The following is a 17,249-nucleotide window of genomic DNA, read 5'->3' as shown; positions in this document are numbered from 1 at the left end:
ACATATGAGGAGAGATTGAGTCGATTAGGATTATATTCGCTGGAGTTCAGAAGAATGAGGGGGGATCTCATAGAAACCTATAAAATTCTAACAGGACTAGACAGGGTAGATGCAGGAAGGATGTTCCCGATGGTGGGGGAGTCCAGAACCAGGGGTCACAGTCTGAGGATATGGGGTAGACCATTTAGGACTGAGATGAGGAGAAATTTCTTCACCCAGAGAGTGGTGAGCCTGTGGAATTCACTACCACAGAAAGTAGTTGAGGCCAAAACATTGTATGTTTTCAAGAAGGAGTTAGATATAGCTCTTGGGGCGAAAGGGATCAAAGGGTATGGGGAGAAAGTGGGAGCAGGCTATTGAGTTGAGATGATCAGCCATGATCATAATGAATGGTGGAGCAGACTCGAAGGGCTGAATGGCCTACTCCTGCTCCTAGTTTGTGTTTCATTCTTGTAAATCCTTTCTGCACCCTCTCTAAAAACAGATGCTTCCTAAAAATTGAGGACAAACTGATGTTCATACAGGTTTATCTCAATCATCTTGCTTTTGTACTCTCCAGCTCTATTTGTAAAGCCCACGACCCTGTCTGCCTTTTTAAACCACCTTGAACAACCTTCACCCATCCTACCATTTTACTTTTATCAACCAGCAGGCTCTGGCTTAATGACAAAGTAGGTTTAAATATATTATTTTCTATAAGAATGAGTTATTTGCACAAAAAGTACTCATCCTCAGTTCACACCTTCCCTTTTATCTACATTATTTACTGTACCATTTATTACTCCTGCATGCCCTCAGTGTACATTTTCTTGCATTATCTGCTGTGTGAATTGATTAAATCACTTGGCAGAAATGTCTGTTTTTCTAACACGGTTCACACCCAGCATTAACAGCAGTAGGGATATTGGGCAGAAGGACAACATTAGAACAGAATTTAAAGGCAATGCACGTTTACCCCAGGTTATTTGCAAATCCATTATTAGCTCTGTCAATTCTGAACCACACCAAGCTACACACATTAAAGCCAGCTCTGCCTATTGGCAGTATCTTCAAGTACAAACCCTACCTGCAGATAATTCCAGGAGAGTCTATTTACTTTAACAGGCGATAGAAAGCACTTGATGACTTTTATAAGCTGGTGCTGATAAGCTGCAGAGATATGATGCAAGACTCAAAAATAGACAAGCTTCAATTCAATCATCACATTACACACAACAGGAAATGAATACAAAAGATAGCAACACCCTCATTAAAGCTGAACTTACCACTGATCCCGTGTAAATGAAGCTAGGAAGCGAATACCTAGGGGCAGCGATGCCATTGATTTGCTCCCAGTGTCTTCTGAACACCCAGGAGCTAGTGAAATGTTTCGCCTTATTGATTATGAAGCTGTTGGCTTTGAATATTTTTAACTATTTACGTAAAAAAATGTCATCACACTGTTCTCCTCCCAATCCTCCTCTCAGTGAATGATCTGTAGAAAGGCAGATAATTACTATTTATTATAGTTCAGATCATTAAAAGCTGTTGAAACTGACAATTAACATCGTTAACGATGAATATTTGCTCACAATGACTGTGCCCTGAGTCACAGTCTCACTAGAATCAGAACAGAACTCATCTCCTCTTCATTAACATACTGGAGTAGCCACTCGTGCTGCATTCTTTAATCATTCACTTACCTCCAGGCAACAATGCTAAACAGACTGCTCCCCTTTCCTATCCAACTCAAACACTCCCACTGAAACCAAATAAACACCTAATCTGACAATAGGAAAACATCTCATCAGTTGAATCAAAGCTTAGAATTACCAATAAAAATATTCACAGGTTTCAACATTTCACAACTAGGTTCCCTTTGTGGCTGTGTTCCTCACCTGAAATTTCCTTTTTGAAATTTTGTGACCACTGCACCCCCTCAACCACTCAGGAGAGAGTAGGGGGGGGGAGAATTTCTGTGATCATGTTCTCGAACCGAAATAGTAACTGCAGCAGAGCTGAGATTATGAATTTCCTGTTTGTAATGGCAGGCTACTGAAAATCACCAAAAATAATATTCAAGGATGATGTCGGAAACTCAATGAGGACACACCAGAGTTGTGGTTAGTTTTCAAAGAGAAATGTTCGTCAGTTTGTAAACATTCAGCAGAAATAACGTGGAGCACTCCAACAATTCCCCAGCTCAATATACACACACAAGGAAATGAAGCAACTAACTTCAAGGGCAACTGGAATAGCTGATGGATAACATGATCATTCACTCTAATCACAAGATAATGTAGCATAATTGCATGCCAGATCAACCAATCAGATCAAATTTATTTTAAATTAAAGCACTTAGTCTCCACTAACTCATGCACATTCTCCAAACCGTTCACCACCCCCCCGCAGTGCACCTTGTGATCACCAACATGCTATTGAGTATAGGACACGATTTTAACTTGTATGAAAACTTCTGCCGAGTCCCCAGAACTTGAATTCCCCATTTTTTTTTAACCAAAAACTGGTGCCAAGGAGACAAAAAGCATACGAATGCACGGTGTGATTTTAATTTCCAAAATTAATACACCTGGCACACTGGATCGAATGCTACTACAATGGGTCAAACAGGTCCCATATCAGGCACAGTGGATCACTGCATCACTTGTGCAGGGCCCCAACTTCCAGTGAGAGCCAGTGTGCAGTGAGCTGTGAACCATACTACCAGTGCTGCAGGGTCATGTAACTGCTGTACCCACATCAGTTGGCAGCTGAATTTAACATCCTGGCATCCCTTTCATCCAGGATGGGATTCAGGTACCTGCCACAGGGAAGGCACTGTCACTGGGCTAGTAACCCAGAGGCCCAGGCTAACGCTCTGGGGACGCAGGTTCAAACCCCACCATGGCAGCTGGTGGAATTTAATTTCAATTAATAAACCTGGAATATAAAGCTAGTCTCAGTAATGATGACCATGAAACTATCATCGAATGTCCTAAACAATCATCTGGGTCACTAATGTCCTTTAGGGAAGGAAATCTGCCGTCCTTACCTGGTCTGGCCTACATGTGACTCCAGACCCACAGCAATGAGGATGACTCTTAAATGCCCTCTTAGATGGCCTTGCAAGATACTCAATGTATCAAATCACTACGAAGTCTTTAAAGAAGAAAACCAGATGGACCACCTGGCATCAACCTGGACACCGGAAATGACAATGGCAATCTCAACCCTGTCAACCCTGCAAAGTCCCCCTTACTGACATCTGGGGGCTAAATTGGGAGAGCGTCTCACAGAATAGTCAAGCAACAGCCTGACATAGTCATCCTCATGGAATCGTACCTTACAGATAATGTCCCAGACACCACCAACACCATCCCTTGGTATGTCCTGTCCCACCAGCAGGGCAGACACAGCAGAGGTGGGGGCACAGTGGTATACAGTCAAGGAGGAGTTGCCCTGGGAGTACTCAACATCGACTCCAGACCCCATGACGTCTCATGGCATCAGGTCAAACATGGGCAAGGAAACCTCCTGCTGATTACCACGTACCTCCCTCCCTCAGCTAATGAATCAGTGCTCCTCCATGTTGAACATCACTTGGAGGAAGCACTGAGGGTGGCAAGGCCACAGAATGTACTCTGGGTAGGGTCTTCAATATCCATCACCGAGCTGGCTGAGTCCTAAAGGACATAGCTGCTAGACTGGGTCTGCAGCAGGTGGTGAGGGAGCCAACAAGAGGGAAAAACATACTTGACCTCATCCTCACCAACCTGCCTGTCACAGATGTATCTGTCCATGACAGTATCGGTAGGAGAGACCACCACACAGTCATTGTGGAGACGAAGTCCTGTCTTCACATTGAGGATACCCTCCATCGTGTTTGTGGCACTACCACCGTGCTAAATGGGATAGATTTTGAACAGATCTAGCAACTCAAGACTGGGCATCCATGAGGTGCTGGGGGCCATCAGCAGCAGCAGAATTGTACTCAAACACAATCCGTAACCTCATGGCCCTGCATATCCCCCACTCTACCATTACCATCAAGCCAGAGGATCAACCCTGGTTCAATGAACAGTGCAGGAGGGAATGCCAGGAGCAGCACCAGGCATACCTAAAAATGAGATGTCAACCTGGTGAAGCTATAACACAGGACTACTTGTGTGCCAAACAGCATAAGCAGCAAGTGATCAACAGGGCTAAGCGATTCCTCAACTAATGGATCAGATCTAAGCTCTACAATCCTGCCACATCCAGTCCTGAATGGTGGTGGATAATTAAACAACTCACTAGAGGGAGATCCACAAATATCCCCATTCTCAATGATGGAGGAGACCAGCACATCAGTGCAAAAGATAAGGCTGAAGCATTCGCAACACTATCAACTTGAAATGCCGAGTGGATAATCCATCTCAGCATCCTCCGGAGGTCCCCAGCATCACAGATGCCAGCCTTCAGCCAATTCGATTCACTCCACGTGATATCAAGAAATGGCTGAAGGCACTGGATACCACAACAGCTACAGGCCCTGACAATATTCCGGCAATAGTACTGAAAACTTGTGCTCCAGAACTTGCCATGCCCCTAGCCAAGCTGTTCCAGTGCAGCTACAACACTGGCATCTACCCAGCTATGTGGAAAATTGCCCAGGTATGTCCTGGACAAAATGCAGGACAAATCCAACCTGGCCAATTATCGCCCCATCAGTCTACTCTCCATCATCAGTAAAGTAATGGAATGGGTCATCAACAGTGTTGAAAAGCGCACTTGCTTAGCAATAACCTGCTCACTGATACCCAGTTTAGGTTCCGCCAGGGCCACTCAGCTCCTGACCTCATTACAGCCTTGGTTCAAACATGGACAAAAGAGCTGAACTCCAGAGGTGAGGCGAGTGTGACTGCCCTTGACATCAAGGCAGCATTTGACCGAGTGTGCTATCAAGGAGCCCTGGCAAACGTGGAGTCAGTGGGAATCAGGGGAAAACTCTCCACTGGTTGGAGTCATACCTAGAACAAAGGAAAGTGGATTTGGTTGTTGGAGGTCAATCATCTCAGCTCCAGCGCATCGCTGCAGGAGTTCCTCAGGGTCGGGACCAAGTTTATGTCTTCAGCTGCTTCATCATTGATCTTGTTCCATCATAAGATGTCTGGGAAGAGCATCCTGCATTCAGCATCGCGGTGAGGCAGTCTGGGAAGAGCATCCTGCATTCAGCATCACAGTGAAGCAGTCTGGGAAGAGTGTCCTGCATTCAGCATCGCAGTGAAGCAGTCTGGGAAGAGTGTCCTGCAGTCAGCATCACAGTGATGCAGTCTGGGAAGAGGGTCCTGCATTCAGCATCGCAGTGAAGCAGTCTGGGAAGAGTGTCCTGCAGTCAGCATCACAGTGATGCAGTCTGGGAAGAGTGTCCTGCAGTCAGCATCACGGTGAAGCAGTCTGGGAAGAGTGTCCTGAATTCAGCATTGCGGTGAGGCAAGCTGGGAAGAGTGTCCTGCAGTCAGCATCACGGTGATGCAGTCTGGGAAGAGTGTCCTGCAGTCAGCATCGCAGTGAGGCAGTCTGGGAAGAGTGTCCTGCAGTCAGCAACGCAGTGATGCAGTCTGGGAAGAGTGTCCTGCAGTCAGCATCACGGTGATGCAGTCTGGGAAGAGTGTCCTGCATTCAGCATCGCGGTGAAGCAGTCTGCGAAGAGTGTCCTGCATTCAGCATCGCGGTGAAGCAGTCTAGGAAGAGTGTCCTGCATTCAGCATCGCGGTAAAGCAGTCTGGGAAGAGCGTCCTGCAGTCAGCATTGCGGTGAAGCAGTCTGGGAAGAGCGTCCTGCATTCAGAATCACGGTGAAGCAGTCTGGGAAAAGTGTCCTGCAGTCACCATCGCGGGGAAGCAGTCTGGGAAGAGCGTCCTGCATTCAGCATCGCGGTGAAGCAGTCTGGGAAGAGTGTCCTGCATTCAGCATCGCGGTGAAGCAGTCTGGGAAGAGTGTCCTGCATTCAGCATCGAGGTGAAGCAGTCTGGGAAGAGCGTCCTGCATTCAGCATCGCAGTGAAGCAGTCTGGGAAGAGTGTCCTGCAGTCAGCATCGCAGTGACGCAGTCTGGGAAGAGTGTCCTGCAGTCAGCATCACGGTGATGCAGTCTGGGAAGAGTGTCCTGCATTCAGCATCGCGGTGAAGCAGTCTGGGAAGAGCGTCCTGCAGTCAGCATCGCGGTGAAGCGGTCTGGGAAGAGTGTCCTGCAGTCAGCATCACAGTGATGCAGTCTGGGAAGAGTGTCCTGCATTCAGCATCGCAGTCAAGCAGTCTGGGAAGAGCATCCTGCATTCAGCATCACGGTGAAGCAGTCTGGGAAGAGTGTCCTGCAGTCAGCATCACGGTGAAGCAGTCTGGGAAGAGCATCCTGCATTTAGCATCACGGTGAAGCAGTCTGGGAAGAGCGTCCTGCATTCAGCATCGCAGTGAAGCAGTCTGGGAAGAGTGTCCTGCATTCAACATCGCAGTGAGGCAGTCTGGGAAGAGTGTCCTGCAGTCAGCATCACAGTGAAGCAGTCTGGGAAGAGTGTCCTGCAGTCAGCATCACGGTGATGCAGTCTGGGAAGAGCGTCCTTCATTCAGCATCGTGGTGATGCAGTCTGGGAAGAGTGTCCTGCATTCAGCATCACAGTGAAGCAGTCTGGGAAGAGTGTCCTGCATTCAGCATCACAGTGAAGCAGTCTGGGAAGAGTGTCCTGCATTCAGCATTGCGGTGAGGCAAGCTGGGAAGAGTGTCCTGCAGTCAGCATCACAGTGATGCAGTCTGGGAAGAGCATCCTGCATTCAGCATCGCAGTGAGGCAGTCTGGGAAGAGTGTCCTGCAGTCAGCATCACGGTGATGCAGTCTGGGAAGAGTGTCCTGCATTCAGCATCGCGGTGATGCAGTCTGGGAAGAGTGTCCTGCAGTCAGCATCACGGTGATGCAGTCTGGGAAGGGCGTCCTGCATTCAACATCGTAGTGAAGCAGTCTGGGAAGAGTGTCCTGCAGTCAGCATCGCGGTGAGGCAGTCTGGGAAGTGCGTCCTACAGACAGCATCACGGTGAAGCAGTCTGGGAAGAGTGTCCTGCATTCACCATCGCGGTGATGCAGTCTGGGAAGAGTGTCCTGCATTCAGCATCGCGGTGATACAGTCTGGGAAGAGTGTCCTGCATTCACCATCACGGTGAAGCAGTCTGGGAAGAGTGTCCTGCAGTCAGCATCACGGTAATGCAGTCTGGGAAATGTGTCCTGCATTCAGCATCGCGGTGATGCAGTCTGGGAAGAGTGTCCTGCAGTCAGCATCATGGTGAAGCAGTCTGGGAAGAGCGTCCTGCAGTCAGCATCGCGGTGAGGCAGTCTGGGAAGAGTTTCCTGCAGTCAGCATCACAGTGATGCAGTCTGGGGAGAGCGTCCTGCAGTCAGCATCACGGTGATGCAGTCTGGGAAGAGCGTCCTGCATTCAGCATCGTGGTGATGCAGTCTGGGAAGAGTGTCCTGCATTCAGCATCGCGGTGAAGCAGTCTGGGAAGAGCGTCCTGCATTCAGCATCGCGGTGAAGCAGTCTGGGAAGACTGTCCTGCATTCAGCATCACGGTGAAGCAGTCTGGGAAGACTGTCCTGCATTCAGCATCACAGTGATGCAGTCTGGGAAGAGTGTCCTGCAGTCAGCATCGCAGTGATGCAGTCTGGGAAGAGTGTCCTGCAGTCAGCATCACGGTAATGCAGTCTGGGAAATGTGTCCTGCATTCAGCATCGCGGTGATGCAGTCTGGGAAGAGTGTCCTACAGTCAGCATCACAGTGATGCAGTCTGGGGAGAGCGTCCTGCAGTCAGCATCACGGTGATGCAGTCTGGGAAGAGAGTCCTGCATTCAGCATCGCGGTAAAGCAGTCTGGGAAGAGCGTCCTGCATTCAGAATCACGGTGAAGCAGTCTGGGAAAAGTGTCCTGCAGTCAACATCGCGGGGAAGCAGTCTGGGAAGACTGTCCTGCATTCAGCATCACGGTGAAGCAGTCTGGGAAGACTGTCCTGCATTCAGCATCACGGTGATGCAGTCTGGGAAGAGTGTCCTGCAGTCAGCATCGCAGTGTGGCAGTCTGGGAAGAGTGTCCTGCAGTCAGCATCGCAGTGATGCAGTCTGGGAAGAGTGTCCTGCAGTCAGCATCGCGGTGAAGCAGTCTGGGAAGAGCGTCCTGCATTCAGCATCGCGGTAAAGCAGTCTGGGAAGAGCGTCCTGCATTCAGAATCACGGTGAAGCAGTCTGGGAAAAGTGTCCTGCAGTCAACATCGCGGGGAAGCAGTCTGGGAAGAGTGTCCTGCATTCAGCATCGCGGTAAAGCAGTCTGGGAATAGTGTCCTGCATTCAGAATCACTGTGAAGCAGTCTGGGAAAAGTGTCCTGCAGTCAACATCGCGGGGAAGCAGTCTGGGAAGAGTGTCCTGCATTCAGCATCACGGTGAAGCAGTCTGGGAAGACTGTCCTGCATTCAGCATCACGGTGATGCAGTCTGGGAAGAGTGTCCTGCAGTCAGCATCGCGGTAAAGCAGTCTGGGAAGAGTGTCCTGCAGTCAGCATCGCGGTGATGCAGTCTGGGAAGCGTGTCCTGCATTCAGCATCGCAGTGAGGCAGTCTGGGAAGAGTGTCCTGCATTCAGCATCACAGTGATGCAGTCTGGGAATAGTGTCCTGCAGTCAGCATCGCAGTGACGCAGTCTGGGAAGAGTGTCCTGCAGTCAGCATCACGGTGATGCAGTCTGGGAAGAGTGTCCTGCATCCAGCATCGCAGTGAAGCAGCCTGGGAATAGTGTCCTGCATCCAGCATCGCGGTGAAACAGTCTGGGAAGAGCGTCCTGCATTCAGCATCGCGGTGAAGCAGTCTGGGAAGAGCGTCCTGCAGTCAGCATCGCGGTGAAGCAGTCTGGGAAGAGCGTCCTGCATTCAGCATCGCAGTGAAGCAGTCTGGGAAGAGCGTCCTGCAGTCAGCATCACAGTGATGCAGTCTGGGAAGAGTGTCCTGCATTCAGCATCGCAGTGAAGCAGTCTGGGAAGAGCGTCCTGCATTCAGCATCACGGTGCAGCAGTCTGGGAAGAGCATCCTGCATTCAGCTTCGCAGTGAAGCAGTCTGGGAAGAGCATCCTGCATTCAGCATCACGGTGAAGCAGTCTGGGAAGAGCATCCTGCATTCAGCTTCGCAGTGAAGCAGTCTGGGAAGAGCGTCCTGCATTCAGCATCGCAGTGAAGCAGTCTGGGAAGAGTGTCCTGCATTCAGCATCGCAGTGAAGCAGACTGGGAAGAGTGTTCCGCAGTCAGCATCACGGTGATGCATTCTGGGAAGAGTGTCCTGCATTCAGCATCACGGTGATGCAGTCTGGGAAGAGTGTCCTGCATTCAGCAACGCGGTGAAGCAGACTGGGAAGAGCGTCCTGCATTCAGCATCACGGTGAAGCAGTCTTGGAAATGTGTCCTGCAGTCAGCCTCGTGGTGAAGCAGTCTGGGAAGAGTGTCCTGCAGTCAGCATCGCGGTGAAGCAGTCTGGGAAGCGCATCCTGCAGTCAGCATCGCAGTGAAGCAGTCTGGGAAGAGTGTCCTGCAGTCAGCATCGTGGTGAAGCAGTCTGGGAAGTGCGTCCTGCATTCAGCATCGCGGTGATGCAGTCTGGGAAGAGTGTCCTGCAGTCAGCATCGTGGTGAAGCAGTCTGGGAAAGGTGTCCTGCATTCAGCATCGCGGTGAAGCAGTCTGGGAAGAGTGTCCTGCAGTCAGCATCGCGGTGAAGCAGTCTGGGAAGAGTGTCCTGCAGTCAGCATCGCGGTGAAGCAGTCTGGGAAGAGCGTCCTGCAGTCAGCATCACGGTAAAGCTGTCTGGGAAGAGCGTCCTGCATTCAGCATCGCGGTGAAGCAGTCTGGGAAGAGTGTCCTGCAGTCAGCATCACGGTAATGCAGTCTGGGAAGAGCGTCCTGCAATCAGTTCTTGTTGAAAATAACAAGAGTGACATCACAAGACAGTGCAAGAGGGCAACGGAGAGATCAGAACCAACGCGAGTGTGGGGAAGCTTCAACAAGTAACGTCAGCACAAAAGTGAGAGCTGATTGGTGAGTAGTGGATAAGTGTTTTTCTCCAGTTTAAAATAGATTAAGCTCAGGAAACTCAGATGTAAACACACAGACACACACTCACACATTCTCTCGCTCTCCCTCTCTCACACACACAAGATGGTGGTTAACAGTGAGGTTGAGTGTCTTGGGCTACAGGAAGATATAGACGGGATGGTCAAATGGGCAGATAAGTGGCAGATGGAATTTAACCCTGAAAAGTGTGAGGTGATACACTTTGGAAGGAGTAATTTGACAAGGAAGTATTCAATGAATGGCATGACACTAGGAATTTCTGAGGACCAAAGGGTCCTTGGCGTATGTGTCCATAGATCTCTGAAGGTGGAGCGGCATGTTAGTGGAGTGGTGAAAAAGGTTTTTGGGACACTTGCCTTTATCAATCGAGGCATAGATTACAAAAGTAGAGAGGTCATGTTGGAGTTGTATAGAACCTTGGTGAGGCCACAGCTGGAGTAGTGTGTGCAGTTCTGGTCGCCACATTATAGGAAGGATGTGGTTGCACTGGATGGGGTGCAGAGGAGATTCACCAGGATGTTGCCTGGGATGGAACATTTAAGTTATGAAGAGAGGTTGGATAGACTTGGGTTGTTTTTGTTGGAGCAGAGAAGACTGAGGGGCGACTTGATCGAGGTGTACAAGATTATGAGGGGCATGGACAGGGTGGATAGGGAGCAGCTGCTCCCCTTAGTTGAAAGGTCAGTCACGAGGGGACACAAGTTCAAGGTGCGGGGCAGGAGGTTTAGGGGGATGTGAGGAAAAACTTTTTTACCCAGAGGGTGGTGACGGTCTGGAATGCACTGCCTGGGAGGGTGGTGGAGGCGGGTTGCCTCACATCCTTTAAAAAGTACCTGGATGAGCCCTTGGCACCTCATAACATTCAAGGCTATGGGCCAAGTGCTGGTAAATGGGGTTAGGTCAAATGGTAGGTCAAGTGTTTCTTATGTGTCGGTGCAGACTCGATGGGCTGAAGGGCCTCTTCTGCACTGTGATTCTGTGAAAGGTAAGAGTTCTAGTTTTTATTTAAAGTACATAAATAATTTAACATTTTTTTACTGTATTTAACTTGGAGGGCTTTTTTTCCAATGAGATGCATGGCAGGGCAGCTCAGTCCCGTGTTATGTACTGCCTGCAACATGTGGGAAGTCCTAGATGCTCCTTGTGCTCTGACTTGACCACGTGTGCAGGAGGTGCCACCAGCTGCAGCTACTTGAGCTCTGAGTTTCGGAGTTTGAGCAGCAGCTGGAGACTCTGAGGTACATCCGCGAGGCTGAGAGTTTCATGGATAGCATGTTTTAAGATATGGTCACCCCACAGCTTATGGAAGTGCAGACAGAGAGGGAAAGAGTGACCATCAGTCAGAAGAAAGGTGTCAGGCAGGTAGGAAATCCCCAGGGTGCATCTCGCTCAAGAACAGTTTTTCTGTGTGAGAAAACGGTGAGAGTGATGGTTCCTCTGGGGAGTGCAGCCACGCTCATGGCGCTGAGTGGCTCAGCTGCATAGGGGGTGGGGAGGAAACAGAGGGGAAGAGTAATAGTGGTAGGAGACTCGATGGTAAGGGGAACAGACAGGCATTTCTGTGGCTGTAGACGTGACTCCAGGATGGTATGTTGCCTCCCTGGTACCAGGGTCAAGGATGTCACTGAATGGCTGCAGGGTATTCTAAAGGGGGAGGGCAAACAGACAGGGATCGTGGTACATATTGGTACCAACGACATAGGTAGAAAGAGGGATGAGGTCCTGCAAGCAGAATTTAGGAAACAGATTAAAAAACAGGACCTCAAAGGTAGTCATCTCTGGATTACTTCCAGTGCCACGCGCTAGTGAGTATAGAAATAGGAGGTTAGTTCAGATGAATGTGTGGCTGGAGAGATGGTGCAGGAGGGAGGGCTTTAGATTTCTGGGACATTGGCAACATTTCTGGAGGTGGTGGGACCTGTACAAGGCTGACGGGTTGCACCTGAACCTGAATGGGACCAACATCCTTGCGGGGAGGTTTGCTAGTGCTGTTGGGGAGGGTTTAAACTAACTTGGCAGGGGGATGGAATCCTGAGAGGAAGTTCAGTAGTGGGAGATGCACAGCCAAAATTAGAAGAGAAAGCAAGTGAGTCTGGAAGGCATAGAAATCATAGACCAGTTTGCAAGGTTGGATGGTATTTATTTTAATGCAAGGAGTCTGACAAATAAGGCAGATGAGTTGAGGGCACAAATTAACATATGGAAGTATGATGTCATTGCTGTCACAGAGACATGGTTGAGAGAGGAACAGGACTGGCAGCTCAATATTCCAGGATGTAAGGTCTTCAGGCAAGACAGGGAGGAGGTAAAAGAGGAGGGGGTATCGCAATATTGACCAAGGAATCAATTACAGCAGTGAGGAGAGATGTCATCTTAGAAGGCTCCTCAAATGAAACCATATGGGTAGAACTGAAAAACAAAAAAGGAGCAATCACATTGCTAGGAGTGTACTATAGGCTCCCAAACAGTCAGAGAGAAATAGAAGAGCAGATAAGTAGGCAAATTTCAGAGAAGTGTAAAAACAATAGGGTAGTAATAGTGGGGGATTTCAAATTCCACAACATTAGCTGGTTTAGAGGGAGCTGAATTCTTAAAATGTATCCAGGAGAGCTTTTTAAGCCAGTACGTAGAAGGTCCTCCAACACGGGGGCAGTCCTGGACTTAATTTTAGGGAATGAAGCTGGGCAAGTGGTAGAGATATCAGTGGGGGAGCATTTTGCAGATAGTGATCATAACTCCGTTAAATTCAAGGTTATGGAGGAAAAGGACAAGGATGGGCCGAAATCAGAGTTCTAAATTGGGGGAAGGCCGATTTTAATAAGATCAGATATAATTTAGCCAGATTGGACTGGGAGCAGCTACTTTTAGGTAAATCTGTGTCAGAGCAGTGGGACTCATTCAAGGATGAAATAGGGAGAGTACAGGGCCAACATATTCCAGTAAAGACAAAGGGTGGGACCAACAAATCCAGGGGGCCCTGGATGTTGAGGGAGCTCCCACAACACTCAAGAAGCTGGATAACATCCAGGACAAAGCAGCCCCGCTTGACTGGCACCACATCCACAAACATTCTCTCCCTCCACCACCGATGCACAATAGCAGTGTGTGTACCATCCAAAAGATGCACTGCAGGAACTCACCAAGGCTCCTTAGACAGCACCTTCCAAACCCATGACCTCTACCATCTAAAAGGCCAAGGGCAGCAGATAGATGGGAACACCACCACCTGGAAGTTGCACTCCGAGTCACTCACCATCCTGACTTGGAAATATATCACCATTCCTTCACTGTCGCTGGGTCAAAATCCTGGAACTCCCTCCCTAACAGCACTGTGGGTGTACCTACACCACATGGACTGCAGCGGTTCAAGAAGGCAGCTCACCACCACCTTCTCAAGGCTATAAGGATGGGTAATAAATGCTGGCCCAGCCAGTGACACACACATCCTGTGAATGGATAATAAAAATACAGAGCAATTCCACTGCCCTGCTCTCTGGGTTCAGGTTCCAATGCCAACTGCTCTGCCCCGCTGTCCTGATGTCTAAGTCTCCCTCCAAGTCCACTCCCCGGCCCCTTCCCCGTGTCCTCTCCCCGGCCCCTTCCCCGTGTCCACTCCCCGGCCCCTTCCCCGTGTCCACTCCCCGGCCCCTTCCCCGTGTCCACTCCCCGGGTTCACTCTCCGGCCCCTTCCCCGTGTCCACTCCCCGGCCCCTTCCCCGTGTCCTCTCCCCGGCCCCTTCCCCGTGTCCACTCCCCGGCCCCTTCCCCGTGTCCACTCCCCGGCCCCTTCCCCGCGTCCACTCCCCGGCCCCTTCCCCGCGTCCACTCCCCGGCCCCTTCCCCGCGTCCACTCCCCGGCCCCTTCCCCGTGTCCACTCTCCCGCCCCTTCCCCGTGTCCACTCCCCGTGTCCACTCCCCGGCCCCTTCGCCGTGTCCACTCCCCGGCCCCTTCGCCGTGTCCACTCCCCGGCCCCTTCCCCGTGTCCACTCCCCGGCCCCTTCCCCGGGTTCACTCTCCGGCCCCTTCCCCGTGTCCACTCCCCGGCCCCTTCCCCGTGTCCACTCCCCGGCCCCCTCCCCGTGTCCACTCCCCGGCCTCTTCCCCGTGTCCACTCCCCGGCCCCCTCCCCGTGTCCACTCCCCGGCCGCTTCTCCGTGTCCACTCCCCGGCCCCTTCCCTGTGTCCACTCCCCGGGTTCACTCTCCGGCCCCTTCCCTGTGTCCACTCCCCGGCCCCTTCCCCGTGTCCACTCCCCGGCCCCTTCCCCATGTCCACTCCCTGTGTCCACTCCCCGGCCCCTTCCCTGTGTCCACTCCCCGGCCCCTTCCCCGTGTCCACTCCCCGGCCCCTTCCCCGTGTCCACTCCCCGGCCCCTTCCCCGTGTCCACTCCCCGGCCCCTTCCCCGTGTCCACTCCCCCGCCCCTTCCCCGTGTCCACTCCCCGGCCCCTTCCCCATGTCCACTCTCCTGCCCCTTCCCCGTGTCCACTCCCCGGCCCCTTCACCGTGTCCACTCCCCGGCCGCTTCCCCGTGTCCACTCTCCCGCCCCTTCCCCGTGTCCACTCCCCGTGTCCACTCCCCGGCCCCTTCCCCGTGTCCACTCCCCGGCCCCTTCCCCGTGTCCACTCCCCGGCCCCTTCCCCGTGTCCACTCCCCGGCCCCTTCCCCGTGTCCACTCCCCGGGTTCACTCTCCGGCCCCTTCCCTGTGTCCACTCCCCGGCCCCTTCCCCGTGTCCACTCCCCGGCCCCTTCCCCGGGTTCACTCTCCGGCCCCTTCCCCGTGTCCACTCCCCGGCCCCTTCCCCGTGTCCACTCCCCGGCCCCTTCCCCGTGTCCACTCCCCGGCCCCTTCCCCGTGTCCACTCCCCGGCCCCTTCCCCGTGTCCACTCCCCGGCCCCTTCCCCGTGTCCACTCCCCGGCCCCTTCCCCGTGTCCACTCCCCGGGTTCACTCTCCGGCCCCTTCCCTGTGTCCACTCCCCGGCCCCTTCCCCATGTCCACTCCCCGGGTTCACTCTCCGGCCCCTACCCCGTGTCCACTCCCCGGCCCCTTCCCCGTGTCCACTCCCCGGGTTCACTCTCCGGCCCCTTCCCTGTGTCCACTCCCCGGCCCCTACCCCGTGTCCACTCCCCGGGTTCACTCTACGGCCCCTTCCCCGTGTCCACTCCCCGGCCCCTTCCCCGTGTCCACTCCCCGGGTTCACTCTCCGGCCCCTTCCCCGTGTCCACTCCCCGGGTCCACTCCCCGGCCCCTTCCCCGTGTCCACTCCCCGGCCCCTTCCCCGTGTCCACTCCCCGGGTTCACTCTCCGGCCCCTTCCCTGTGTCCACTCCCCGGCCCCTTCCCCGTGTCCACTCCCCGGCCCCTTCCCCGTGTCCACTCCCCGTGTCCACTCCCCGGGTTCACTCTCCGGCCCCTTCCCCGTGTCCACTCCCCGGGTTCACTCTCCGGCCCCTTCCCTGTGTCCACTCCCCGGCCCCTTCCCTGTGTCCACTCCCCGGCCCCTTCCCCGTGTCCACTCCCCGGCCCCTTCCCCGTGTCCACTCCCCGGCCCCTTCCCCGTGTCCACTCCCCGGCCCCTTCCCCGTGTCCACTCCCCGGCCCCTTCCCCGTGTCCACTCCCCGGCCCCTTCCCCGTGTCCACTCCCCGGCCCCTTCCCCGTGTCCACTCCCCGGGTTCACTCTCCGGCCCCTTCCCTGTGTCCACTCCCCGGCCCCTTCCCCATGTCCACTCCCCGGCCCCTTCCCCATGTCCACTCCCCGGGTTCACTCTCCGGCCCCTTCCCCGTGTCCACTCCCCGGCCCCTTCCCCGTGTCCACTCCCCGTGTCCACTCGCCGGCCCCTTCCCCGTGTCCACTCCCCGGCCTCTTCCCCGTGTCCACTCCCCGGCCCCTTCCCCGTGTCCACTCCCCGGCCCCTTCCCCGTGTCCACTCCCCGGCCCCTTCCCCGTGTCCACTCCCCGGCCCCTTCCCCGTGTCCACTCCCCGGCCCCTTTCCCGTGTCCACTCTCCCGCCCCTTCCCCGTATCCACTCTCCCGCCCCTTCCGCGTGTCCACTCCCCGGCCCCTTCCCCGTGTCCACTCCCCGGCCCCTTCCCCGTGTCCACTCTCCCGCCCCTTCCCCGTGTCCACTCCCCGTGTCCACTCCCCGGCCCCTTCCCTGTGTCCACTCCCCGGCCCCTTCCCGGGTTCACTCTCCGGCCCCTTCCCCGTGTCCACTCCCCGGCCCCTTCCCCGTGTCCACTCCCCGGCCCCTTCCCCGTGTCCACTCCCCGGCCCCTTCCCCGTGTCCACTCCCCGGCCCCTTCCCCGTGTCCACTCCCCGGGTTCACTCTCCGGCCCCTTCCCTGTGTCCACTCCCCGGCCCCTTCCCCGTGTCCACTCCCCGGCCCCTTCCCCGTGTCCACTCCCCGGCCCCTTCCCCGTGTCCACTCCCCGGCCTCTTCCCCATGTCCACTCCCCGGGTTCACTCTCCGGCCCCTTCCCTGTGTCCACTCCCCGGCCCCTTCCCCGTGTCCACTCCCCGGCCCCTTCCCCATGTCCACTCCCCGGGTTCACTCTCCGGCCCCTTCCCTGTGTCCACTCCCCGGCCCCTTCCCCGTGTCCACTCCCCGGGTCCACTCCCCGGGTTCACTCTACGGCCCCTTCCCCGTGTCCACTCCCCGGCCCCTTCCCCGTGTCCACTCCCCGGGTTCACTCCCCGGCCCCTTCCCCGTGTCCACTCCCCGGCCCCTTCCCCGTGTCCACTCCCCGGCCCCTTCCCCGTGTCCACTCCCCGGGTTCACTCTCCGGCCCCTTCCCTGTGTCCACTCCCCGGCCCCTTCCCCGTGTCCACTCCCCGGCCCCTTCCCCGTGTCCACTCCCCGTGTCCACTCCCCGGGTTCACTCTCCGGCCCCTTCCCCGTGTCCACTCCCCGGGTTCACTCTCCGGCCCCTTCCCTGTGTCCACTCCCCGGCCCCTTCCCCGTGTCCACTCCCCGGCCCCTTCCCCGTGTCCACTCCCCGGCCCCTTCCCCGTGTCCACTCCCCGTGTCCACTCCCCGGGTTCACTCCCCGGCCCCTTCCCCATGTCCACTCCCCGGGTTCACTCTCCGGCCCCTTCCCCGTGTCCACTCCCCGGCCCCTTCCCCGTGTCC

The 17,249-nt window shown here is 54.3% G+C and overlaps 1 protein-coding gene across 7 annotated transcripts in view; it reads right to left on the bottom strand.

Moving 5' to 3' along the window:
• The window catches only part of slc37a1 (solute carrier family 37 member 1), a 117,374-nt gene that overhangs the window by 98,246 nt on the left and 1,879 nt on the right, over window positions 1–17,249 (bottom strand). For 3 of the 7 annotated variants that reach the window (XR_005945898.1, XR_005945897.1, XM_041211968.1), the window contains exon 2: window positions 1,266–1,474. The exons of 1 other annotated variant lie outside the window; for it this stretch is intronic. Coding sequence is in view for 3 of the 6 variants with exons in the window: in XM_041211968.1 (XP_041067902.1) it covers window positions 1,266–1,321 (56 nt within the window). In the remaining 3 variants the exon portion in view is untranslated. Of the gene's footprint in view, window positions 1–1,066; window positions 1,138–1,265; window positions 1,475–1,571; window positions 1,634–1,877; window positions 2,200–17,249 lie in introns of those variants that run through there. 3 more of the 7 variants (XM_041211970.1, XM_041211971.1, XM_041211972.1) reach the window with 3 other exon arrangements.

This window comes from Carcharodon carcharias, chromosome 18 (assembly GCF_017639515.1).
Source record: "Carcharodon carcharias isolate sCarCar2 chromosome 18, sCarCar2.pri, whole genome shotgun sequence".
Classification (NCBI taxonomy): domain Eukaryota; kingdom Metazoa; phylum Chordata; class Chondrichthyes; order Lamniformes; family Lamnidae; genus Carcharodon; species Carcharodon carcharias.
This window is presented reverse-complemented; position numbering and strand designations above follow the sequence as displayed.